General features: G+C 44.0%; 1 protein-coding gene across 2 annotated transcripts in view; it reads right to left on the bottom strand.

The window, feature by feature from the left end:
* Positions 1-470: 470 nt before the first annotated feature.
* thbs3 (thrombospondin 3) overlaps positions 471-26,405 on the bottom strand; it is a 32,908-nt gene continuing 6,973 nt past the window's right edge. For both annotated transcript variants that reach the window (XM_062964969.1, XM_062964968.1), the window contains exons 2-23: positions 24,732-24,938; positions 23,281-23,537; positions 21,769-21,871; positions 21,637-21,663; positions 18,496-18,578; positions 18,132-18,183; positions 17,526-17,674; positions 17,299-17,439; positions 15,925-16,002; positions 15,421-15,573; positions 14,036-14,146; positions 13,836-13,943; positions 13,063-13,222; positions 12,859-12,977; positions 12,217-12,269; positions 11,039-11,232; positions 9,313-9,491; positions 8,975-9,023; positions 7,671-7,867; positions 6,718-6,890; positions 2,376-2,515; positions 471-755 (exon numbers count right to left, since the gene is read on the bottom strand). In XM_062964969.1, the coding sequence (XP_062821039.1) occupies positions 700-755; positions 2,376-2,515; positions 6,718-6,890; positions 7,671-7,867; positions 8,975-9,023; positions 9,313-9,491; positions 11,039-11,232; positions 12,217-12,269; positions 12,859-12,977; positions 13,063-13,222; positions 13,836-13,943; positions 14,036-14,146; positions 15,421-15,573; positions 15,925-16,002; positions 17,299-17,439; positions 17,526-17,674; positions 18,132-18,183; positions 18,496-18,578; positions 21,637-21,663; positions 21,769-21,871; positions 23,281-23,537; positions 24,732-24,903 (2,754 nt within the window). In that variant the 5' untranslated portion in view covers positions 24,904-24,938 and the 3' untranslated portion in view covers positions 471-699. The remainder of the gene's footprint in view (positions 756-2,375; positions 2,516-6,717; positions 6,891-7,670; positions 7,868-8,974; positions 9,024-9,312; positions 9,492-11,038; positions 11,233-12,216; positions 12,270-12,858; positions 12,978-13,062; positions 13,223-13,835; positions 13,944-14,035; positions 14,147-15,420; positions 15,574-15,924; positions 16,003-17,298; positions 17,440-17,525; positions 17,675-18,131; positions 18,184-18,495; positions 18,579-21,636; positions 21,664-21,768; positions 21,872-23,280; positions 23,538-24,731; positions 24,939-26,405) is intronic.

The following is a 26,405-nucleotide window of genomic DNA, read 5'->3' as shown; positions in this document are numbered from 1 at the left end:
TCAAATATGTTGTGTCGTTGTTTCTGGCTTGTCCCTGTTGTGAGCCGCCCTGAGTCCCTTCGGGGAGATGGGGCGGGATATAAAAATAAAGTTGTTTATTATTATTATTATTATTATTATTATTATTATTATTATTAATATTATTAATATTATTATCATTATTATAGAGAGAATGATAATGTCATGGACTGATAGAGTGACAGATAGTGATAGAATGATAGTGTGATAGATAGAGTGATAGACAGATAGATAGAAAGAGTGACAGATTGATAGGTAGTGATAGACAGAATGATAGTGTGATAGATAGTGATAGAGTGATAGAGAACAGTGATAAAGTGATAGATGAAGTGATGGATATTTTCGTGTGATATCGGCACACTTTCTCTTTTGGAAGCTTCTCGTGTGAAAATCTGGAATGTTCCCAAGTCAGACTGGGCTGGGAAGACCCCCAGCAACACGGACCCAATAAATTCTTAGAAAAAGAGCCGAAGTTTTATTGTTGGATCCGTCTTTCCCCGAAAAGGTCGAGAAGGGACCCCGGAGGAACCCGTGCCTTTGTGGGACTGGGCTCCCCATTATCCCCGTCCCTCCCTCCCTTCCTCCACCGGAAAGCTGAGGCGGCTGCTTCGCTGGGGGCCCTGGATCCCTGGGAGTTTTGGGAGTTGTCCAGTCTGTGGTGGACGCTCTGGCCGCTCTCCTTCAGGGGCTTTGGAGTAAAACCCGGCGGAAGGGCTCAAAGTCCGCTGGGATGGTGTCTGCCGAGGCAAAGAGAGAAAATACGAATTTTAATACCTTTAGCAGCACGACGGTGGGGTTGGATGGAAAGTTAGTCCAGCAATGCACTGGCCTTGCAAAGGGATGGTGATTTTACACTGCTTTGGCCATAATAATAATAATAATAATAATAATAATAATCACGAATGGGACCCTGAAGAAGGAGACAGAAGGCCTGATCCTTGCAGCCCAGGAGCAAGACATCAGGACAAAGGCCATTCAGGCCAAGATTGAAAAATCAGCTGATGACCCAAAATGCAGACTGTGCAAGGAAACCGACGAAACCATGGATCATATCCTCAGCTGCTGTAAGAAAATCGCACAGACAGACTACAAACAGAGGCACAACTATGTGGCCCAAATGATTCATTGGAACTTATGCCTCAAGTACCACCTGCCAGCAGCAAAGAACTGGTGGGATCAAAAACCTGCAAAAGTATTGGAAAATGAGCACGCAAAGATACTGCGGGACTTCCGAATCCAGACTGACAAAGTTCTGGAACACAACACACCAGACATCACAGTTGTGGAAAAGAACAAGGTTTGGATCATTGATGTTGCCATCCCAGGTGACAGTCGCATTGAAGAAAAACAACAGGAAAAACTCAGCCGCTATCAGGACCTCAAGATTGAACTTCAAAGACTCTGGCAGAAACCAGTGCAGGTGGTCCCGGTGGTGATGGGCACACTGGGTGCCGTGCCAAAAGATCTCAGCCGGCATTTGGAAACAATAGACATTGACAAAATTACGATCTGCCAACTGCAAAAGGCCACCCTGCTGGGATCTGCAAGCATCATCCGAAAATACATCACACAGTCCTAGACACTTGGGAAGTGTTCGACTTGTGATTTTGTGAAACGAAATCCAGCATGTCTATCTTGTTTGACGTGTCATACAACGTCGTTGTGTCAATAATAATAATAATAATAATAATAATAATAATAATAATAATAATCAAAGAAGAAGAACATGCCCTGGCAGAATATGTAAAGCAAAGTGAAGAACCTGCTTTGATTGAAGTCAAAAATCAGAAACTCCTGAAAACACAGCAGACAAAGAATCAGTACAAGAAAACCGCACTACAAACTAGAGCTGACAGCTGGCACAACAAAACATTGCATGGAAAGTTCCTTGACAAAATTGAAGGAAAAGCTGACAAGGAGAAGACCTGGCTCTGGCTCACGAATGGGACCCTGAAGAAGGAGACAGAAGGCCTGATTCTGTGGTCCCGGTGGTGATAGGCACATTGGGTGCCGTGCCAAAAGATCTCAGCCAGCATTTGGAAACAATAGACATTGACAAAATCATGATCTGCCAACTGCAAAAGGCCACCCTACTGGGATCTGCACGCATCATCCGAAAATACATCACACAGTCCTAGACACTTGGAAAGCGTTCAACTTGTGATTTTGTGAGACGAGATCCAGCATGTCTATCTTGTTTGTTGTGTCATACAATAAAATAATAATAATAATAATAATAATAATAATAATAATAATCATCATCATCATCATCATCATGTTCCTGTGTCCCCCATGGGTAGCATTCAGACAGCCCCTTCATAATAACTTTGAGCCCCCCACCCCCCCACTGGACCCACCGTTGCAGCGATATTGCAAGTTGGACCAGATGATGTTTTCCTGGGAGAAGCAGAACACACCGAGGCGCCCGCCGCGCATGGTGGTGTCAATGACCACGCCCGAATCGGCCACCAGTTGGGGTCCCTCATAGAGCAGCACCCTGCAAAGAAGGGGAACAGGGAGGCGAGGGTCACTGTATATTCTATCTATCTATCACCTTTAAGCTGCGGCTGGATGGCCATCTGTCAGGAGGGATTCAAAGGTGTCTTTTTTCCTGGAATAAGGGGATTGGCCTTCTTTGGGGCCCCTTCCAACTCTAGGATTCCATCTATCTATCTATCTGTCTACCTACCTATTTGTCTACCTGTCTACCTACCTGTCTGTCTGCCTACCTACCCATCTACCCACCTATCTATCTATCTGCCTCTCTACCTACTTGTCTACCTACCTGTTTACCTAGTCTATCTACCTACCCGTCTACCTACCTATCTGTCTACCTAACTGTCTGTCTTCCTACCTACTCATCTAGCTATCTATCTATCTATCTACCTACTTGTTTACCTAGTCTATCTACCTACTTATCTACCTACCTATCTACCTACCCATCTACCTACCTATCTGTCTACCTGTCTGTCTGCCTACCTACTCATCTACCTACCTATCTACCTACCTATCTATCTACCTGTCTGTCTGCTTACCTACTCATCTACCTACCTATCTGTCTACCTGTCTGTCTGCCTACCTACTCATCTACGTACCTATCTATCTACCTACCTATCTATCTACCTGTTTACCTATATCTACCTACATGTCTATCTACCTACCTGTCTACCTACCTATCTGTCTATTTAATGATCTGTCTGCCTACCTACCCATCTACCTACCTACCTATCTACCTACCTGTCAACCTACATATGTGTTTATCTATCTACCTGTCTACCTACCTATCTACCTACCTGTCAACCTACATATGTATTTATCTATCTACCTGTCTACCTACCTATCTACCTACCCGTCTACCTACCTGTCTGTCTGCCTACCTACTCATCTACCTACCTATCTACCTGTTTACCTATATCTATCTACATGTCTATCTACCTACCTGTCTACCTACCTATCTGTCTAACTGTCTGCCTACCTACCCATCTACCTACCTACCTGTCAACCTACCTATGTGTTTATCTATCTACCGGTCTACCTAACTGTCTACCTACCTATCTGTCTACCTGTCTGCCTGCCTACCTACTCATCTACCTACCTATCTATCTACCTATCTACCTACCTGTCAACCTATCTACCTGTTTACCTAGTCTATCTACCTACTTGTCTACCTACTCATCTACCTACCTATCTACCTACCTATCTACCTACCTGTCAACCTACCTATCTGTTTATCTATCTCCCTGTCTATCTATCTATCTATCTATCTATCTATCTATCTATCTATCTACCTACTTGTCTACCTACCTATCTACCTACCTATCAACCTACCTACCTGTCAACCTACCTATCTGTTTATCTATCTCCCTGTCTATCTATCTACCTACTTGTCTACCTACTTGTCTACCTACCCATCTACCTACCTATCTACCTACCTACCTGTCAACCTACCTATCTGTTTATCTATCTCCCTGTCTATCTATCTATCTATCTATCTATCTATCTATCTATCTATCTATCTATCTATCTATCTATCTATCTATCTACTTGTCTACCTACCTATCTACCTACCTACCTGTCAACCTACCTATCTGTTTATCTATCTCCCTGTCTATCTATCTATCTATCTATCTATCTATCTATCTATCTATCTATCTATCTATCTATCTACTTGTCTACCTACCTATCTACCTACCTACCTGTCAACCTACCTATCTGTTTATCTATCTCCCTGTCTATCTATCTATCTATCTATCTATCTATCTATCTATCTACTTGTCTACCTACCTATCTACCTACCTACCTGTCAACCTACCTATCTGTTTATCTATCTCCCTGTCTATCTATCTACCTACTTGTCTACCTACTTGTCTACCTACCCATCTACCTACCTACCTGTCAACCTACCTATCTGTTTATCTATCTCCCTGTCTATCTATCTACCTACTTGTCTACCTACTTGTCTACCTACCCATCTACCTACCTACTTGTCAACCTACCTATCTGTTTATCTATCTCCCTGTCTATCTATCTATCTACCTACTTGTCTATCTCTTCTAAGTCTAGGATTCTAGGACTCCGTCCCAAGATTTGCATTTGCATGGACTACGCTTGGCCCGGAGCCACTTCTGGAACGCTGGGTCCATCCCAGTGGAGTTTTCTTTGGGGTGCCATTCCCGAGAGCAAGTTCCCAGGCCCGGCTTCCTCCCCCGCCTGCCTTGCCCATTGTCCAGCCTCGGGCCAAAGCATTCCAAGCTGGCGCTGGGTCACCATAACAACCAGGACAATAGCCCTTGGGGCCCAAGCGGCGGGTGGTGATTGGCAGGGCAAGGGGGGTGGGACGGTTGCCGGGGAAACAAGCCCCCCCCATGCCCCATAATCACGCTTAATTACACAAGGAAGGGGCCTCCCAGGGCTTTCCTACACAATAAGAGCCAAAGGGCCCCAGTATGATTGGCCATTGGATGCTAGCGTTGGAAGGAACACTAAAAGGCCATCCAGTCTGATCCCTTTCTGGCACCATCCAAGCCCTCCCGACGGATGGCCACCCCGACTCATGGACAGGAACAGGTTCAGGGAGACATGAAATGACTTGAAGGCACCCAGCAACAACAACCCTAATTAGCTTAATAATATGATACTAATAATAATACAATATAATAATATACTAATACTAGCTTTGCCCGGCCACGTGTTGCTTTGTGGTTGTTTCCTTTGTGGAATTCCCAATTTCCCTGCTTTCAGAGTGTTGCTCTTTATTTATTGTCCTGATTTTAGAGATTATATTGCTCTCTATTATTATATCACAGTAATTATTGTATTTATAATCGTATATTATCTGCTTAGAATTGGATTATATGAGGCCCTTTCTACACAGCTGTATAAAATGCACACTGAAGTGGATTATATGGCAGTGTGGAGTCAAGATAATGCAGTGCCAAGCAGATAATATAAGATTATAAATGGGTTATATAGCTGTGTGGAAGGGCCTTGAGTCTACACTGCCATATACTGTAATCCAATAGTCTCTTTTTTTTTTGCCTGTGTAGGTGTTTATTATTATTGTTGTTGTAGTGGTCATGAAGGTTGGATAAGTTAGATGCTACTGTATTATTATTTTTTTGGAGGCCCAGTGTAGCACTGGCTGGCCTCTCAGCCTCAGTGTGTGGCTACTTCTTGCCTGTGATGGTGTTGATTCTTGTTGTTGTCATTGTTATTATTGTAATGGTTTTTTTGGAGGCCAAGTGTGAATGTAGGGATTGGGGAGGTGGATAAGCACTGAATGCCCTTGTAGCCTCAGTGCATAGCTGATTCTTGCCTGTGTAGGTGTTTATTTTTAGTGGGTGAATGGATGGATAGATGAGTGGATGGATAGATAGAGTGGGTGCTCTCCTTGTTTATTTCTATGCTGTTCCCTTTCTCTGCTCCGATCCTGAGCTCGCTGATAAGAACACACTGGTCAGAAAGGAGGGTAAATATAACCGGATCAATGGTCTTTCTCTCCCTTTTGCTCTTGGCCTTCCGGGCAGAGAGGGAGGGCTCTTGTCCTTGGTGTTCCTTCACTTCCCTCCCTCCTTCCTTCGTTCTATCCATCCCTGCCTTTCCTGCCTGCGTAGCCATGGGACTCGGTCAATGGGTTGGATGGCGGGGAAAGGGAGAAGGAGGAGGCCTCTAAATGAAATGCATGGACTCCATGCCATGGGGTGCTGGGATTTGTAGTTTGCACCCAGTCCAACACCTTTCTTTCTTTTTGTCATGGGGGAAGACCCCACAAAAACCCCTCAGACAGATGGCCATCCAGTTTAGTTGTGTTGTTATAGTCACAATGCGTTATGAATTTTGTGGGTCCGGATTGTGGTTTTGTGGTGTGGTTGTGTTGTTGTAACCGGGAGGCAAGGCTTTTGCATTGTGTTGCCAAGTTTCGTATTTCTGGGACGTTTAGTTTTGTTGTCATAGTCACTGTGCAAACAACTTTATCCTTTTATATATAGAGATTGTGCTATGCTAATACTATAAAATATTGTATTTACATATAACTTGTAACTCTGAGTCCCCTTTGGGGTGAGAAAGGTGGGATATAAATGTCGTCAATAATAATAATAAATAATAGGAATCATAGCTTTCCTGTGTTCTGCCTCAATCTTGACCAGAAATCTCTTTGAGAGGCTCGCCCAGGGACCCCGCTTGGTGGCCATTCCGTACCGGATGTAGCCCACTTGGGGCCGGTGGAGGAGGCGCCAGCGGTAGGAGGTCTTGTCCTTCCACCCGGTGTTGCGGGGGTCCTTCCACAGCAGCCGCACATGGTCCGGAGTGTCGCCCGTGTGCCACAAGGCGTTGCGCAGGTACTCCCCCGGACCCGTTTTGGACTTCACCGCCTGTGTATACATCAAAATAGTTTCATATATGCCATAATGACTCGAGACTCACATATAGCCAAGTTGACTCTGGATGACGATATCATAATGGGGTTCCCTTGGTACCCTCTGGGACCCCTCCCGGCCCTTTTATCTGGGTCTGGGGTGTTGGGAATCACCCTGGACTACTCAAGTCTAGATGTAGTTAGATAGATGATAGAGTTAGATTGAGGGAATCCTTTCCCTGTTTCCAAAGCATGCCTAAACAGGCTTTACTGTGTTTCACTCTATCTTGTTTACGTCACATCCCTTACTTTGAAGTTAGCAGAAATTTGAATCTCTATGAACACTAACTTCTCATTGGTCAGAATGTCTTTTATGGACCATGAGGTTGGAACCATTTTGGTTCTCTCTTTTCCCTTTGTTCTTCAAGCTAACAACACGTCTCGCCATCCCTCCTGGCAAGATGTAACTATTTAGATGTTTGTTATGTTTCCTTAGAAACCAGTCTAGAGTAGACTAGACAGCTCCCAAGCCTTTCTATCTACAATGGAGATAGAATAAATACTTTTTGAACTTTTATTGAGACTCTGCAGTCATTGCAATCCTAAATAGACAAAGGCTTCTCTTGCTCGCCTGCGTGTAAGTAACTGTTGCATTTGAAAGCTTTGCTTTTGTTACTCTGCTGATTTTGGTGGAATCTCCCCCAGAGAGGGTTCAATTGAGTCTAACCGCTCAGAGATTACCACAACCACCCTCTCGGCCCTTTTATATGGGTCTGGGGCCCCGTCATGGACAAACCTTGAGCTGGAGGCCCGGCTCGGCCGCGGCGCGGAAAGGGGTGACCTGCCAGTAGTTCTGCTCTGTCTGCTTCCACATCACGACGTAGAAGCTGGAGCTGTCCTGGTAGGCGAAGATGAAGCCCGCATAGTCGTCGTCGGTGGCAGTGTTGACGTGGAAGGTGCCCTCGAAGTCCACCCCGTTGAAGGCCGTGTAGCCTGCCCCACAGAGACCCACCCGGGAGGAAAGGGTTAGCAATGGCCCCTCGACAAAACAGGGCCAGCAATGATGTGGTTTCTCTACATTTTTGGAATCAACAGCCAAACATTTTTTTTATTTCAGAGGACGAAATTTGATGGGTTTCCAGGTGATAGGAGAGAATTGCAGCCAGATGAGGCTGATGTTTTGGATTCCACAAGGGAAAGTAGAAGTCCCATGTCCCTTGGGAAACTGGTCGGGAGTTTTCCCGAGAAGCTAGATTAGACTTGAGAACGGAGGGAGTGAAAAATAGACTAATTAGACAATCTGAGAGACTCTGTGAGAAGAAGACCTTGAAACCCAGGTGTGTTTGACACAATTTCATGGGTACTTGGTCGGGCTTAAATTAAGGAGAGCAGGCTTCAGGCCTTTCAGAGGAGACAACATTGCCATAGGGATGGCTCTCATGTCTCTGGTCTCAAGTTTGTGATTCAAGTTAACTAGTTATATTGACCGAAGAACTATGCAGTGATTGGAGAAGTCTGCCACCTTGTGACCAAGAGTGGTATTTCAAGATGCAAAAACAGCCAACGGTTTTCTGATTTCTCTGACATTGCCATAGGGATGGCTCTCATGTCTCTGCTCTCAAGTTCATGGTTCAAGTAGTCTCAAGTTACCTGGTTATATTGAATGAAGAACTATGCTGTGTGTTGTCGAAGGCTTTCATGGCCGGAATCACAGGGTTGTTGTGTGTTTTCTGGGCTGTATGGCCATGTTCCAGAAGTATTGTCTCCTGACGTTTACCTCACAACCTCTGAGGATGCCTGCCAGAGATGTGGGCGAATACTTCTGGAACATGGCCAGACAGCTCAGAAAACACACAATTATGCAGTGATTGGGGAAGTCTGCCACCTAATGACCAAGGGTGGTATTGCAAGACGCAAATACAACTAAAAAAGATGCTGATAGTTTTTAGGGTCTGCTTTTTTATCATGTCAGAAGAGACTTGAGAACATACTGCAAGTTGTTTCTGATGTGAGAGAATTGGCCATCTACAGAGGGAAGGGCCCCGACCCCTCAGAGTGGAGGAACGTGCCCCAAATGGACATCGATGGGGTGCCACTTACCTACAGCCAAACCTGGATCGCTGTTCATTGTCTGGACAATCTCCATGCCCTGGAAGAGAAGGAGAGGAGGAGGGGAGAGACAAAAAGTCGTGTGAGTGTGAGTATCTCTGTATACTAGTAGCAGACCTGTAAATAGTTGTATGTGGCAATGACTGAAGAATAAACCTCCAAAGAAGTCTGGATGAAAGCCAAAGCTCAAACATGCTTATTCAAGGTCGAGGCTGTGATATAAAATCTCTGCTAACAGTGACCAAGACTCTGCAATGTTATTTGGATCAGAACTAACCGTTTGCCTTTGAGAATCCGGACTCCGCCACCCCATTGCTCCCTTTCCGTACCTGGTTGAGCACCACCCAGTTGGGGTCTATCTGGGCGTCCCCCTCGGGGTCCAGGATGACCGTCTGGTAGGCCCGGAAGTCGGTCAGTGTCACCTCGGAGCTCTCTGGACAGACGTCCAGCGGGTCAGCCACCGTGTCGTTGTCGAAGTCCTCCTCGCAGGCGTCCCCCACGCCGTCACCTGCGTGGCAATATCGCATGATGCCCCACAATCCAAGAAAAGCTAAGATATTTGGGGCTTCAACACCCAGAATCCCCTGCTCTGACATCCCAGATTTGAAGTCCAACAACATTGTTGTGTGCCTTCCTCGCTCTTCACTCAGGCCTTTGGATAAAGATTGCTCATCCCCATAACAATCCTGTATCTGTGACCATTTTACTTTTGTCAACTTGATATAGACACAGGGTCTCTTCCCATCCCAATTTGCACTTCCAAGAATTTGCAGCACTTTATCAGTCACCTCGTGTTTACAATATTTATATGGTGCACCTTACCCAGTTTATTTTTACAACCTCTCCGTTTCAACCCATGTTTTTATTAAGTTTTTATCATTTACTTTATTGGTTAATGTTTAAATTTTTAATTGTGCATGTCTCTTGTCTACTGTCATGTTTTATATTATTCTTTTTATTCGGGCTTGGCCCCATGGTTTACAAATGTTATGTGTAATTGTGTGTTTGTGTTTTAGAACGGTAAGTATTGCTGTTCTCAGCACTCAGAGGCTGGTTGCCATGGAGAAGTGGGTGGAGCCAACTGCCGGTTTGCTGAAGAAGTGCAGATTTAAAAGAGAGAGCCAGTCTGTGCTCTGATGAGGCACAGGGAAGACTGATCCTAAGTTAACTGTATTAAATTTTTTGGGAGGGTATTATTGATTTTTCTTCTTTGTTTAATCGATTTGTCTAAGTTAATATCCAAGACTCCATTAAAATCCCCTAAAATTATAATATGGTCAAATTCAGCTTGTTCTATTTTTTGTCTTAGTAATTTAGCAAATGTTCGTTTGGGGCCATTTGGTACGTATATGTTACAAACTAGTATTTTTTCAAGGATTGATCCTAAGTTAAGAGGATCAGGGAGACTCAATTGGTCATTTTGAGTCAGTTTAAAATAAATCTGGTGACTTATTTGATATAATCTGTGAACAGAGAATCTGTGATAGCATACCACAGGGGTGACTGAGGTGGCTGAGGAATAGAGTTTAACTACCTTAGGTAAAAGAAGTAATATTTTAGAGAGTTGATTCATCTTATTCAAGTACTGTAACTCTTGATACCTCTTCATGAGAAACATCATTGTAACCACTAAGCTTTGTGCCTGAATAAACTTGTTCTTGTTTTTCCAACATTGAAGCCTCTGTCATATATATTTTGAACCAAGTATGCTACCATCTAAAGTAAATAAGTAAAAGAAGAAAGGAATAAAAAGTAAAAGGTCTCCTCCCTGAGTCTTTGGTGGCTAGATCATTTCAATTGGTGGTTCCATCTTTCCAAATTGGTGGCAGTCATTATTATTATTATTATTATTATTATTATTATTATTATTATTATCATTCCAAGTCATTTCCGATGTAGGGCAACCCAAAGTCTAAGGACCTTAGACGATCACATCCAGTCTGTGGCCATTTGTTTCGGGTTACTAGAGAAACCTCAATGCTGATTCCCAGACTATAAATCCCAGACTCTGACGTTTCAGCACAGAGCCTAAGGCAGTGTCCGGACGGGACTCACCATCAGTGTCCTTCTGGTTGGGATTGGCAACCAAGCGGCAGTTGTCGGGGCCGGGGGCAACATAGTCAGGGACACCATCATTGTCGTCGTCGTTGTCGCACTCGTCCCCGAGTCCGTCGTTGTCCGAATCCAGCTGGGAGCTGTTGGGCACCTCGGCACAGTTGTCCTTGGTGTCCTGGTGACCATCCCCATCGCTGCAAGAGGCAAATTAAAGATACAGAGGGAAGAGTGACATACACACCACCACTGCCACACACGTGCTGCCCAAAAACAACTGCTACACATGCACTCGCCTCCACTGTGTGTGTGCACATGTGTGTGAGTGCAGACAGGGGCATGAAAGGTCCATAAATGAAGAGAAGCAAAGCTTCACAACCCAAATGTAAAGACGCTTAATTACGACTGCCACCAATTTGTGAAGGGGCCTAATTATGACTGCCACCAATTTGGAAAGATGCAACCACCAAAGACTCAGGGAGGAGCCCTTTTACTTTTACTTCTTTCTTCTTTCCACTCACTCTAGATGGTAGCGTACTTGGTTCAGAATATATATGGCAGAGGCTTCAGTGTTGGAAAAACAAGAACAAGTTTATTCAGGCACAGAGCTTAGTGGTTACAGTATTGTTTCTCGCGTAGAGGCACTCTTATTAACAGTTACAATTCCAGAATAAGATGAATCACCTCTCTAAAGTATTACTTCTTTTAATGTAAGGTAGTTAAACCCTATTCCTCTGCCACTTTTATACCATAGTCACCCCTGTGATATGCTATCACAGATTCTCCGTTCCTTACACAGATTATATTAAATAAGTCACCAAACTTATTTTAAACTGACTCAAAATGAACAATTGAGTCTCCCTGATCCCCTCAACCTAGGATCAGTCTTCCCTGTGCCTCATCAGAGCACAGACTGACCCTCTTTTTTAAATTCTGCACTTCTTCAGCAAAACGGCAGTTGGCTCCGCCCACTTCTCCATGGCAACCAACCATGTTGAGAAGCAGTAACTGTAATTATTACCCTTTTAAAACCCAAACACACAATTAAACATAACATTTGCATACCAAAAATTCGTACTTCATTACACCAAATCTTACACTAGGTCAGTCAGATGAAAATAAATGGCATTTAAGTCCAAGTAAGTGCATAAAGTGCAACGTAAGTGATTTTTTTTCCTTACCTGTCCTCATTGGTGTCGCAAATGTCTCCCACCAGGTCACTGTCAGCATCTGTCTGAAAGAGATCACGAGCCATTTGTCCTTCTCATAACGGGTTATCATAAGTTGCCTTGAGTCCCCTCAAGAGCAGAAAGGCAGGGTAGAAATACAGTTACTCAAATGAATACGGCTCATTCTGACTTTCCGAAACCTAAGCTTTCCAGGGCCACCAATTGGCACAGTCCCGTCAGTATATAGTTTTGATATGCTGTGAAATAGTGCTTATTGTTTAAAGCTGTGTGATTAAGAAGTGAATGGGTGGAGATGAAATGCCGGAGCGTAACTTTGGGAGGTTCCGGTTTCCAGCCGGATGAAGAGCTACTGATAAGTTTGGAATGTGCTCCTTGCGGCATGCTCTGAAGTGAGCGGACGTGTCTGGTGTTTGTCCGATCTGATGTGTACCAAGTTGTAAATATTGCAATAAAGTTAAGTGCCGCTTTGAAAGCTGAACTTTCAAAGCGGAGTCAGGAGAAGTTTTTCTGTGCTTTCCAGGCAGCAGCTTGGAAAGTCGGAGGGAGAAATTGAGAGAAGAGAGGTGGTTTATCTCAATTTCAACTGACAGTCCGTCCCATCTGAAACGTTGGCCCGCTCTACGTTCCCCCTACCTGTGTGGGGTTGCTCATCTCGGGGCAGCTGTCGCAGGCGTCTCCCACGCCGTCCTCGTCCCGATCCGTCTGCAGCGGGTTGGGCACCTTGGGGCAGTTGTCCAGCCCGTTGGGGATCCCTAGCGAGGAGAAGTGCAGAGTGGGAATTTAGCCTGCCTGTCTGCCCTTTCGTTCCTCCTCTTCCTTTCTTCCCATTCGCCTTACCGTCGCCGTCAATGTCGTTGTCGCAAGCGTCTCCCTCCCCATTGCCGTCCGTATCCTTCTGGTCGTTGTTGGGGACGTTGGGGCAGCTGTCGCACGCGTCCCCGAAGGAATCAGTGTCCGAGTTCTGCTGGTCCTTGTTGGGGAAGAGCCGGCAATTGTCCTGCAAGAGGCAAAAGGTCGCTGTGCAGTCAAGACATCACTAAGCACATGGGAGAGTCTACAGCAGGGCTCCCCAAACTACAGCCCACGGGCCACATGGGGCCCCTGGAAGGCATCTATCCGGCCCCCACGGCAGTGGCTTCCTCCTCCTCTGTCAGGGGTGCTTTGCTTGTGCTTTTAGTGGACAACGGCAGAAGGGGGTTGGACTACATGGCCCAACCCTCTTTATTATTTTCATGATGATGATGATTATAATAATAATTATTATTATTATTATTAACATTGAGGCTGTATTTGTTCTCGTTTGGGTTTTTTAACTTCAAAATAAGATGTGTGCAGTGTGCATAGGAATTTGTTCACAGTTTTTTTTTTTTAAAAAAAACTAAAGTCCGGCCCTCCAATGGTCTGAGAGATCGTGAACTGGCCCCCTGTTTTAAAAGTTTGGGGATCCCTGGTCTACAGAAACGGAATATAAAAAAACTATAACGCTAAGTGATTTTGGTTAGATCACTAGAGTCTTTGACAAAAGCCCCTTCCATCAGCATAACCAGCAGCACCCTGGCCTCATTTTGCTAGTCCTACGCTAAAGAAGGAGGGCCCGGTGTTCACCGTACCTCCACGTTCTTGATCCCATCGCCATCTGCATCGTCATCACATTGGTCGCCGATGCCGTCGTTGTCCGCGTCCTCTTGCCCTGAGTTCGGGGTCAGCCGGCAGTTGTCCTGCAATTTCGGCCACACAAAAAAACATCACAGACTTCTTGTATTTGAGCATATTGTGTCAATGTGTGTTCCTTGTGGTTGCTCTTCCTTACCTGCGCGCAATGCTTGTGGTTGTCGATGCAGGGCAGGGGCTCGTCCGGGTAGCCGTCGATATCTGTGTCCCGTCCGCATATGTTCCCGTTTCCGGCCCAACCAACATTACACTGCGGGACAAGGAGGACGGAAGAGTGTCAGGGAGAGAAAATAACCATCTGCACCAAGGTCCTCCGATGGCTAGCTGGGGTTGTTTCATGCAACGGAAGTTCGTGGGGCTTCATGTTGTACCTCTGTACTTAACACCACACACACTCCAGTCCAAGGTGAAATACCACAGCAGTTTATTGATAAATATATATGAAAAGTGGTTCAGAATCAAAACCAAAGTCAACATTTCAAAGATAGTCCACATAATTCAAAGTACAAGAATGGCATCAAAATCTAGGAATAAATCCACAACTTGAGATTCAGGAACAGCCCTTAAAACTTGGAAGCATGAAACATGAGCAATAGGAAAGATGGAAATAGAGATCCCTTAGCAGGCTTGACTTGGCAAGAGATGTATGCTCAAAAACCAACACTGACCAGACTGACGAAAAAGCCTTTTGGTCATGCTAATAGAGATAGAAAGTCATGTCTTTTCCCCTGAGAAACTGATAAGGACCTTTTGGCTAACAAGCATCATGACTTTTGCAAACTGTTGAGCTTCCCTGTGTTGACGAAAGGTAAATCTCCTATCTAACTGTTCATTAGACTGTACACCTGCAGTCTCCTCTGAGCTCATCTCTGCTTCTGACCTTGTTTCCCTAGCAAACTGCCTTTCTGGAACATGGCCTTCAGACAGAGACTGCTCAATTTCAGGACTTAAAATCTCTTGCTGGTCTGGAGGCCCAGAATCCCCAGCGACATCAGGCTGGCCTGCAGGTCCAGAATCCCCACTGACAGACAGTCAGTGTGCAGGCAGACACAATCGAAGGCTGAACTACAACACTTCAGTACTTTGGTTTCAATGCCTATCTGGAGGGGACTATTCCCGACCCCGAGATAACAACAACAACAACAACAACAACTGTATTCTTATATTCCGCCCCATCTCCCCGGAGGGACTCGGGGCAGTTCACATGGGGACCAAGCCCAAAATACAGCATAAAATACAACAGCAAAATGCATTTAAAAGATATAAACATATAAAACTAAGCATATAAAATACAATAAAAATATACTCAACCGATTGGATTGAGGGCAACCGGCTTGACCTTGACACCATTATAAGCCGAGGGAGGCTATTTAAGCTCCAAAAAAGAGATGAAAAACTCGGCTTATCTTCAAGTATATACGGTATGTGTTGGAAGAGAATCCCTTTTGCAACAAAGAGCAGCACAGCTGATGCGGAAAGGAACCTGACAGGTTTTTTCTGTCCTTGCCTTCCGAAAGAACTCACCGCGCAGGAGACCTCCCCGTTGCGCTCAAAGAGGCAGTATCCGTTGATGTCGCAGGGGTTGTTGCTGGGGCTCTCGCAGGTCTTTTCCAGGGAGCAGCCCCCCGTCTGGTTGCCCACGAAGCCCGACTTGCAGGGCCCGCATTTGAAGGACCCCTGGGAAAACCAAGAGGAAAGAGCTTCGGAAAGGACCTTTATCAATGTAAGCACATGCACAATTTAACAGGTAAGCTTCTGAATACCATGTTCATAGTTCAATAGCTGTAATTGTCTTTGAAAAACATTCTGTTCCTGGTTTGAAAGTGTTATTCCCATTGAATTGTGCGGTCCTGACTGTGTAGGCGCCGGAAATACCATATGTGCGATTTCACAGGGACCACGATGGAGAAGCTGCAGAACGTCGCACCCACAAACACAAAGTTTTGGCAGTTTAATCAACTTTTCCCGTATTACCCAACACTGCCGTCTCCTGCCCCAGGAGTGCCCTTTCTGGACACGCGGACTCACCACCGTGTTGGTGCAAATGGCGTTGGGGTCGCACCCGCCGTTGTTCCCGTCGTTGCACTCGTCAATGTCTGTGCAAACCTTTGGAGGAAAAAATTGCTGAAGCTCAACTGCTGAGCTCAAGAAGCATTTGAGCTGCGAAAGCTGCTGCTGCAGACGGAACAGGGGAATGTGGAAAGTTCTGAGTTTAGCAGAGATAAGAATGACTTTTGATAAGAGTCTGAGAATTGTCAATATCAACAAAGCCCAGATGGTAGCGAGGGGGATGAATGCTTGTTAGACAGAGGTTAAAGTTGAGATCGGGCCCCAGATGCTCCATGAGAATTGCAGGCAGGCACGGGGGAGCCAGAGCACAGAGGAATGTGTTTCTAGCTTGCAAGGAGGGTTAAAAAAAGATGTAATTGGGAGAGATTTCAGTCAGAGCAACATCACTTTTAGAGAATCAACTCTTGCCTTGTTTTCGGTTCATGCCTCTCTCATGCTAAAATCTGTGTTTGGATTACGCAGAGGAATGTGTTTCTAGCTTACAAGGAGGTTTAAAAAGAGATGTAATTGGGAAAGATTTCAGTCAGAGCAACATCACTTTTGGAGAACCAACTCTTGCCTTGTTTTCGGTTCATGCTTTGTCTCATGCTAAAATCTGTGTTTGCATTGTGCAGAGGAATGTGTTTCTAGCTTGCAAGGAGGGTTAAAAAGAGATGTAATTGGGAAAGATTTCAGTCAGAACAACATCACTTTTAGAGAATCAACTCTTGCCTTGTTTTCAGTTCATGCCTCGTCTCATGCTAAAATCTGTGTTTGCATTACGCAGAGGAATGTGTTTCTAGCTTGCAAGGAGGGTTAAAAAGAGATGTAATTGGGAAAGATTTCAGTCAGAGCAACATCACTTTTGGAGAATCAACTCTTGCCATGTTTTCGGTTCATGCCTCGTCTCATGCTAAAATCTGTGTTTGGATTACGCAGAGGAATGTGTTTCTAGCTTGCAATGAGGGTTAAAAAGAGATGTAATTGGGAAAGGTTTCAGTCAGAGCAAAACTCTTGCCTTGTTTTCGGTTCATGCCTTGTCTCATGCTAAAATCTGTGTTTGGATTACCTTTGAAGCTCATGTTACCTTGTTTCCTTAGAACTACATTGCTATTTTTGGGACTTTGTACTAATATCTACGAAGCCTTTGAACTGTGTTTGATTATTGCTTTCTTTACTGCTTTTTATTAAGTTTTGCTATTCTTTACCAATAAACTGAAAAACCCAAGCCTGCTGTGGTGGAGTGTGTGTGCTGTAGCAAGGCGAATCAGTGTTGAGGTGCGACATAAAGCTTGACTCTGCTCCTGTAATTGCTCGAGATCATTTGCTCTTTTGATATTACAAGCTGCTTACCTGCCGGCTGGCTTTAGCGTAGTCGGCCCCGACGCCGGAGATGAGGTTCCCCCTGTAGCCGGAGGGACAGGGCTCGCACCGGAAGCCGGGCGCCGTGTTGAGGCACTTGGAGCCGGGGAAGCAGGGGTTGGCGTAGGCACACTATTGAGAATCGGGAACACAGAGGTCTTACAAGGAAGCCCAGAAGGGAAAAGGATCCCCTCATTTCCCTCTTTCTCTCCTCTCACCTCATTGATGTCTGCGCAGTGGGTGCCGTTGCCCTCGAAGCCCGGCGGACAGGGCCCGCAACGATAGCCCGGGTATTCGTAGGTCTCCATGCAGTCGACACCGGTGAAGCACGGATTGGGGTTGCAGCGAGAACGGTGTTCGTGGAAGCCTGGGCGAAGGGGATACAAAAGGGATCGTGAAAGAAGGAACCTTTTCAAAGGCAAAACTCTTTCGGGAACATAAGCAAACTTGAATCATGAACTTGAGAGCTGAGATGAGAACCTGAACCTTTTGGCAACATTGTCTTCTCTAAGAGACATCAAGTTAACATCACTTAGTTTCAACCCAAGCCTGACCAAGGAGCCATGACATCATGCCTCACACACCTGGGTTTCAAGGACTTCCAATGCCCAGTTAATCTATCCTTCACTCCCTCCCTGCAGAGACCTAATCTGATATCACAGGAAAATTCCCCATCAGCTGAAGGCTGATTCCCAAAAGAAATGGTGGTGCAGTGTGTTAAAGCACTGAGCCGATGAACTTGCAGACCGAAAGGTCGCAGGTTCGAATCCAGGATTAAAGAATATTGTTAAGGTTCAAAAACTATTTGTGACATTCTGACTCACCACATACTTGGCATTCCATGATGGTGTTCCGGATCAGGGACATCTCCTTTACCTGTAAAGAAGAAGGGTCCCATCAAAGCAACAAGTCAAATTAGTCCCGAGGAGCTCTCCATGGTCCTGGATATTCGTTTGGTTAGTTTTGGTATAACCTGTTAAGGCCCTTTTGGATCCCGATCCTCTCTTCTGGGGTGATAGCACTCCCTTCTGAAAACTTGATCCATACGCCCTTTAAACCATCATTAATAATAATAGCGCTGAGCCTAGAACAACTTCCTTTTGGGTTGCCCAAGATAGCATACTATGCGTTACAACTCATCCCACTATTCATGAAGAATTAAGAGTTACACAAAAAGAGTTCACTCACCTGATCCCTGACGTCCTCCTGAAGCTCCATCAAGATTTGGTTGAAGAGGGTCAACTGCTTCACCAGCGCCTTGGTCTGCTCACCTGACACAAAAGAAGAAAGCCTTAGGCTTAGACTGTGACTTCAGTTGGGTCTGAAACTAGATTTCACCCACCTTCACAGTCTTGGAGTGTTTGCCATATCATAAGATCTGTGGGTTTTGTGATATGAAGCAGTATAGAAGCCTATCGACAGAAAAGCAAATACCCAAACGCAATGATAGGGAAGCACAAATGTTACCCTTCTTTTATTTGACTTAGGCCCCATTATGCTGCCATATAAAATCCAGATTATATTTGAATTATATGGCAGTGTCACGACAAAATATCATATGTGATTTGAATTGAATTATATGAAAGATGAATGAATGAGAGCTAGTAACTTTGAAGACACCACTCTAAGGAGACGAGGCCTCGAAAACAACTCACTGTAATTAAAAGTTGCTGAACTGCTGAAGTTGATAAGAACTGTGACAAATTATTAACTGTTGAACTTTTGGGGGAAAACAACTTGTTTACATTAAGCAGAGACAATGTCTCTTTAAGTAAATGTTTGCAAGATTCCTTATGTTAGGAAAGAAGTCAGCACAGAGCTGCTTGCATTGCCAACACCAATCACGGAGAGTCAACATCTGCCAGGAAACTGAGATGGAATCAACATGTTCCAAAGATGGGAAGACATCTATCATTCATTCACACCTTTGGAACAACATCTGAGAAATATTGCAATATAAGAGACCTTATTACAATCCAAAAAGTGTGACAGACAGCGACGCTGTTCACCCGCCATGCTCAGTGATGTATAGGTAGTGTTAGATCTGCAATGGAAAGTAGAATTCTGGACACTTTGCCTCATTTTCTCAAGGGAAGAGAAAGGTGTGTGTTTTGGAATCATGTTGGGATTTTATGCCTATATTTATCTGTTTTTTTTTAAGGCATTGAATGTATGCCGTCGTGTGTTGGAATCCACCCTGGATCCCTTCGGGGAGATAGGGCAGTATAGAAATATTGTTGTTGTTGTTATTATTATTATTATTTTATTATGACACAGAAAACAAGATATATATGCTAGATTTCATATCACAAGTCGCAGTCGAACACTTCCCAAGTGACTAGGACTGTGTGATGTATTTTCGGATGATGTGCGCAGATCCCAGCAGGGTGGCCTTTTGCAGTTGGCAGATCGTGATTTTGTCAATGTCTATTGTTTCCAAATGCTGGCTGAGATCTTTTGGCACGGCACCCAATGTGCCCATCACCACCGGAACCACCTGCACTGGTTTCTGCCAGAGTCTTTGAAGTTCAATCTTGAGGTCCTGAGAGCGGCTGAGTTTTTCCTGTTGTTTTTTGTCAATGCGACTGTCACCTGGGATGGCGACATCAATGATCCAAACCTTTTTCTTTTCCACAACTGTGATGTCTGGTGTGTTGTGTTCCAGAACTTTGTCAGTCTGGATTTGGAAGTCCCACAGTATCTTTGCGTGCTCATTTTCCAATACTTTTGCAGGTTTGTGATCCCACCAGTTCTTTGCTGCTGGGAGGTGGGACTTGAGGCATAAGTTCCAATGAACCATTTGGGCCACAGAGTTGTGCCTCTGTTTGTAGTCTGTCTGCGAAATTTTCTTACAGCAGCTGAGGAGATGATCCATGGTTTCATTGGTTTCCTTGCACAGTCTGCATTTTGGGTCATCAGCTGATTTTTCGATCTTGCCCTTAATTGCCTTTGTTCTGATGTCTTGCTCCTGGGCTGCAAGGATCAGGCCTTCTGTCTCCTTCTTCAGGGTCCCATACGTGAGCCAGAGCCAGGTCTTCTATTATTATTATTATTATTATTATTATTATTATTATTATTATTATTAATTGCCTTTGTTCTGATGGCTTGCTCCTGGGCTGCAAGGATCAGGCCTTCTGTCTCCTTCTTCAGGGTCCCATTCGTGAGCCAGAGCCAGGTCTTCTATTATTATTATTATTATTATTATTATTATTATTATTATTAATTGCCTTTGTTCTGATGGCTTGCTCCTGGGCTGCAAGGATCAGGCCTTCTGTCTCCTTCTTCAGGGTCCCATTCGTGAGCCAGAGCCAGGTCTTCTCCTTATCTGCTTTTCTTTCAATTTTGTCAAGGAACTTTCCATGCAATGTTTTGTTGTGCCAGCTGTCAGCTCTAGTTTGTAGTGCAGTTTTCTTGTACTGGTTTTTTGTCTGCTGTGCTTTGAGGAGTTTCTGATTTTTGTCTTCAATCAAAGCAGGTTCTTCATTTTGCTTTCCATATTCTTCCAGGGCATGTTCTTCTTCTTTGACTGCTTGTTTGACTTGTAAGAGTCCTCTGCCCCCTGATCTTCTAGGCAGATATAGCCGGTGAACATCACTGTGAGGGTGCAGTGAATGATGAATGGTCATGAGTTTTCTTGTTTTTCTGTCCAAATTGTCCAGTTCCGCCTGTGTCCAATTTATAATGCCAGCAGTATATCTTATGACAGGTATGGCCCAGGTGTTTTGTTGTTGTTGTTGTTGTTGTTGTTGTTGTTGTTATTATTATTATTATTATTATTATTATTATTATGCTCTTTTTGGCATTTTCAAAGTTTTTTTGCATTGGCAGATTTGCAAGGAAGTGGTCTGGCCTAACAGGTGGAAGAACGGAAAAATTGTAATATGTGTATGCATGATACTGAGTGAATGTTTATGCAAATGTGAACATTGTTTGTGCATTCAATGTAGTTACACAGAATCTGTATGTCAAATGTCATTCTTTGCGTAAAAGTGTCAAAGTTCTGATACCCACTCACACCGAAAATTGCAATAAAAAGGACCTTTGCTTTAAAAGTATTCATGACAGCAGTGTAGACTCATATAATACAGTTTAAAATTGATAATCGGGATTTTATGGCAGTATAGTTCCAGCCTTAGCTTCCTATCTGGAAGATCTAAAGTTTTACACCCTCCAAAAAAGCAAACCAGGACATCTCCGTACTACTGTACGCAGATGACACTGTAATACTCTCAAGAATACCCATCGGCCCAAGTAGATTCGCTAACTACTGACAGCAAGAATATCTTAGAATTAATTTTCGAAAGAAGGAAAGCCGCTTTCAAAACTCACCAAAGAGGGAATGGATCACGTTGGAGACTGCAAAAGTAAAGGGAAAGAGGTCAGGCTGTGGGATCAACCGATCCTCAAGAACCAATTTGCCTCGGTTCTGGGCCCAGGAATGTCTTCCCGCAGCAGCCTTACCTGTGTTCTGCATGGATTCGTCCTCTTGGAAGGGACACTCGCTTAAGGCTCCGACTCGGCTCATCGAACCTCCGAGGATCAGCTTCAGGGACTCCAGAGACCCCTGATCCGGAAACAAGAAGAGGGTCACGTTGTTGCTGTGTGCCTTCCAGTTGTTTTGGACTATATGAGCCAAAACTAGCTTGGAGTTTCCTCTGACTAGATTTGTCCAATGGGAGTTTGCTATTGCCTTCCTTTGGGGCTGAGAGAGTGTGACTCGACCAGGGAAGTTTTGTCAGGAGTTGTAATGAAAACAAAGTACCGTATATGCTCGAGTATAAACCGGATATTTCAGCCCTTTTTTAGTTCTGAAAAAGCCCCCCTCGGCTTATACTCGGGTGAGGGTCCTGGTTGGCTTATATTCGGGTCATCTTATACATGAGTATATATGGTACATTTATTATTTTTCTCTATTATTTTTGGTATTATTACATTTATTATTTTACTCTTATTAATTATTATTATTATTACATTTATTTTACTCTATTATTATTGTTACTATTACATTTATTTTACTCTATTTATTATTATTATTATTATTTTCTTGTGCCAGGAGCGACTTGAATAAATAATATTTATTATTATTAATAATACATTTCTTGCTTCCCTCTGATGTCATTGTTGTTATATTGTTTTACTCTATTATTACATTTGTTAATTTACTGTTTTTTATTATTATTACATTTATTATTTTACTCTATTATTATTGTTACTATTACATTTATTTTACTCTATTTGTATTGTTATTATATTTATTGTTTTACTCTATTTATTATTTTACTTTATTATTTTACTCTAGTATTATTAAAAGGATACTTTTTAAGCACATTTACATTGAAGAAGGTGAGGATCATGATTTAGTCAGAGTTGGACAGCCTTATCTTAAATTACAGTTTTATGTAAATATTCAAAAACATTTAACCTACGGATGCCTCAATTAATTTAATTTTATTGGTATCTATTTTTATTTCTGATATTTACCACCCTCGGCTTATACACGAGTCAACGTTTTCCCCATTTTTTGTTATATTTTAGCTATGGTAAATGTGTACTATCTAATTCACATTTTATAGAGATTTTCAGAGTATTCCTTGAAATATTTAACAAGAAGTTTTTCTTAGAAATTTTTCCCATTTCTCTTGGGAATCGGCCTTCACCTGATGGGGAGTTTTCCTGTGATATCAGATTAGGTCTCTGCAGGGAGGGAGTGAAGAATAGATACTTGAGTAATTGCAGAGCTAGAACGAAGTTTCAGAAGATGATGAAACTAGAGTGCAATGCCTGGTGTCTGATGCAACCATGGCGCAGTGTTGTGGCACCAAGGATGATGGGATTGGTTAGATCTAGGATCAAAGTGGAACTGCTAGCATAACGACTGTGGATGAGTGTTTATGCTGATCTTTCGAGTCGTCTTGCAACCGCTATGCCTTGCAAGGAGAGTAGTGTGAATTCGGTCCATCCCCTCCTCCTCACCTGCATCCGGAGATAGGCCTTCTGCCCCGTCCGCACCTCCACGGCCTCCATCTGCTCACCGTCGATAGAGGCCATCTCCGGCAGCCCCGCGTTCGAGTCCACCTGCTTACAGTCCACATAGAGGTCTAAAGAGAGGCTGCTGCCTTGTAGGCCGCTCAGGCGGAGGAGGACGGCGTGGCTGCGTCCATCGGCCAGCGGCGCGTTCTGAAGGTTCACTGAGTGGAGCTTCCCGTCGGGACGGAGATATCGGATGAGGACTGTGGGGAGAAACGTGTTTGTGAAATTGTTTTCATATAGTACGAAATTGTACTTATAGTTTAAAGCTGGGTGTCAGTGTGTGTGTGTGTGTGTCTGTAATCCAGTAGTGAAACGGTTGAATGCATAGAGTGGAAATGTACTGCTAGAGTGGACCAGTTGGAGCTTCCGATATGTGACAGGATGTACGTCATGTTCTTAGATAAGACTGGAATGTGTGATTGTACGTCTCATGTGATCTTTTGATGAAGTTGGACGGAGAACTGCTACGGTCCAGCATGCTGTGTAAATAAGATGTATATATCTGCAATAAAGTTTAAGCCGCTGTTTACAGCTGACAACTGAGAAGTCTGGAATTTGTTCCGAGCGTCTGAGCAGCCACCAGAACGTCAGAGGAGAGGAATTGAGCTCGATATGTGACAGGATGTACGTCATGTTCTTAGATAAGACTGGAATGTGTGGTTGCACTTCTCATGCGATCTTTTGATGAAGTTGGACGGAGAACTGCTATGGTCCAGCATGCTGTGTAAATAAGATGTATATATCTCTGAAATAAAGTTTAAGCCGCTGTTTACAGCTGACAACTGAGAAGTCTAGAACGTCGGAGGAGAGGAATTGAGACTGAGAGGTGATTTGTCTCAATGTAATAATTTCTTGACAAAAAGCCGGCTGTTATATGCCTTGTTGTTGTTGCTTACATTCCGAATGCCATTTTAAGCATTTACCCCAATCTCTTGTGCAGTCCTAAACGACGACCTGCTGCCGGAATCCGGCTCTTCAAGATCATTTCTCCTGCCCTAAAGTTTAGACTTAGGGTCACCCTAAATCTGAAACGATTCAAAGGCACACAACAACAACCCCAGTCCAAGCATCTTGACCTTTGCAAACTCTGTTGAGCTGCCCTGTGTTGACGAAAGGTAAATCTCCTATCTAACTGCTCATTAGACTGTGCAGCTGGAGTCTCCTCCTCTGAGCTCATCTCTGCTTCTGACCTTGCTTCCCTAGCGAACTGCCTTTCTGGAACGTGGCCTTCAGACAGAGACTGCTCAATTTCAGGCCTTAAAATCTCTTGCCGACTCTCCTGCTGGTCTGCAGGCCCAGAATCCCCAGCGACATCAGGCTGACCTTAAAGTCCAGAATCCCCAATGACCTCAGGAATGAGGAAGTACTCCATCGAGGACCTTCCCGTCACTCACCTTTGTTGGTCTTGCTGACCACCGAGACTTCCAACCAACGGCTATTGTCCTTCTTGTAGTAGAGGCCGAAGAGGACCCCACCTTGCTTCGGAGGGAGGCGAACCGTGGACAGCAGGTAGAGGTCGCTGACCGACAGGAGCTCCGTCCGGATCTTGTTCGTGACTGAAGACATGTGCCGGGCCTCTGTCACCGTCAGGAGGTCAATGACTGAAGGCGGAAGAAGGGAGAGAGCTCAACGGTGGCAGGACTGACCCAGGAATATCACCAATAGATGGATAGATAGATAGATGGAATCCTAGAGTTGGAAGGGACCCAAAGAAGGCCATCTAGTCTAACCCTCTTCTGTCATAATAGAGACAGACAGACAGACAGACAGACAGACAGATAGATAGATGGATGCATAGATGGACTGATAGATAGATAGATAGAGCCTAGTTGGAAGGGACCCAAAGAAGGCAATCTAGTCCAACCCTCTTTTGTCATAATACAGATAAATAGATAGATAGATAGATGCATAGATGGATGGATAGATAAATGAATAGATAGATAGATAGATAGATAGATAGATAGATAGAAGCCTAGAGTTGGAAGGGACCCAAAGAAGGCCATCTAGTCCAACCCCCTTCTGCCATAATAGATAGACAGACAGACAGACAGACAGACAGATAGATGAATAGATAGATAGATAGATAGATAGATGGAATCCTAGTTGGAAGGGACCCCAAAGAAGGCCATCTAGTCCCACCCCCTTCTGGCATAATAGATGGTTGGATGGATGGATAGCATAGAATGGAATACATTATTGACACAAAGAGATAGTATGACACAGCAAACGAGATACATATGCTGGATTTCGTATCACAAAATCACAAGTCGAACACTTCCCAAGTGTTTAGGACCGTGATTATTATTATTATTTATCATATTATATATTATGAGCCATTGGAATTCCACATTGATTGCCATGGTTGAATATTATGGGGTCCTGGGAGCTCCATAACAACAACAGCAGCAGCAGCAGCAGCAGCAGCAGCAACAACAACAACAACAACAACAACAACAACAATAATAATTCAACTCCGAAGGCTACATGGCAAGCACATATAACGTGGCTCTCTTCATGCTAAGCATTTGCTGCATGTATTTTATGCCTATCTATATATATAAAAGGGTAATAAAATTTTGGCCTAGGACAAAACAACAAAACTACACATCCCAGAAACACTAAACTTGGCAGCACAACCCCTCATCCATGCCTCTACGTTCATACAACAAAAAGAAAAGAAAACTAAAGTCCTAATTAGAGGGAGAGGAAAAATTGTTTTTATCCAATTGCTGCCAGTTAGAAGGCTAAGGTCCGTCCACTTGGTCTCCTAGCAACCCACTCAGCCCAGGGGACAGGCAGAGTTAGGCCTCACTTAGGCCTCTTCCACACTGCCTATAAAATACAGATTATCTGATTTAACTGGATTATATGGCAGTGTAGACTCAAGGCCCTTCCACAAAGCTATATAACCCATTTATAATGGACTTAATGTAAGGTAAAACCTTTACCCCTTACCTTAACTAACACCAATTCCTCAATACTTTATTTCCCATACCACCAGACTTCACCACAGCAACGCGTGGCCGGGCACAGCTAGTGTGTTATATATGTGTATGTATATGTATATG

The sequence above is a fragment of the Anolis carolinensis genome, unplaced genomic scaffold, assembly GCF_035594765.1.
Source record: "Anolis carolinensis isolate JA03-04 unplaced genomic scaffold, rAnoCar3.1.pri scaffold_14, whole genome shotgun sequence".
Classification (NCBI taxonomy): Eukaryota; Metazoa; Chordata; class Lepidosauria; order Squamata; family Dactyloidae; genus Anolis; species Anolis carolinensis.
Note: the sequence above shows the minus strand (reverse complement) of the source record. Positions and strands in the feature narration are given on the sequence as shown.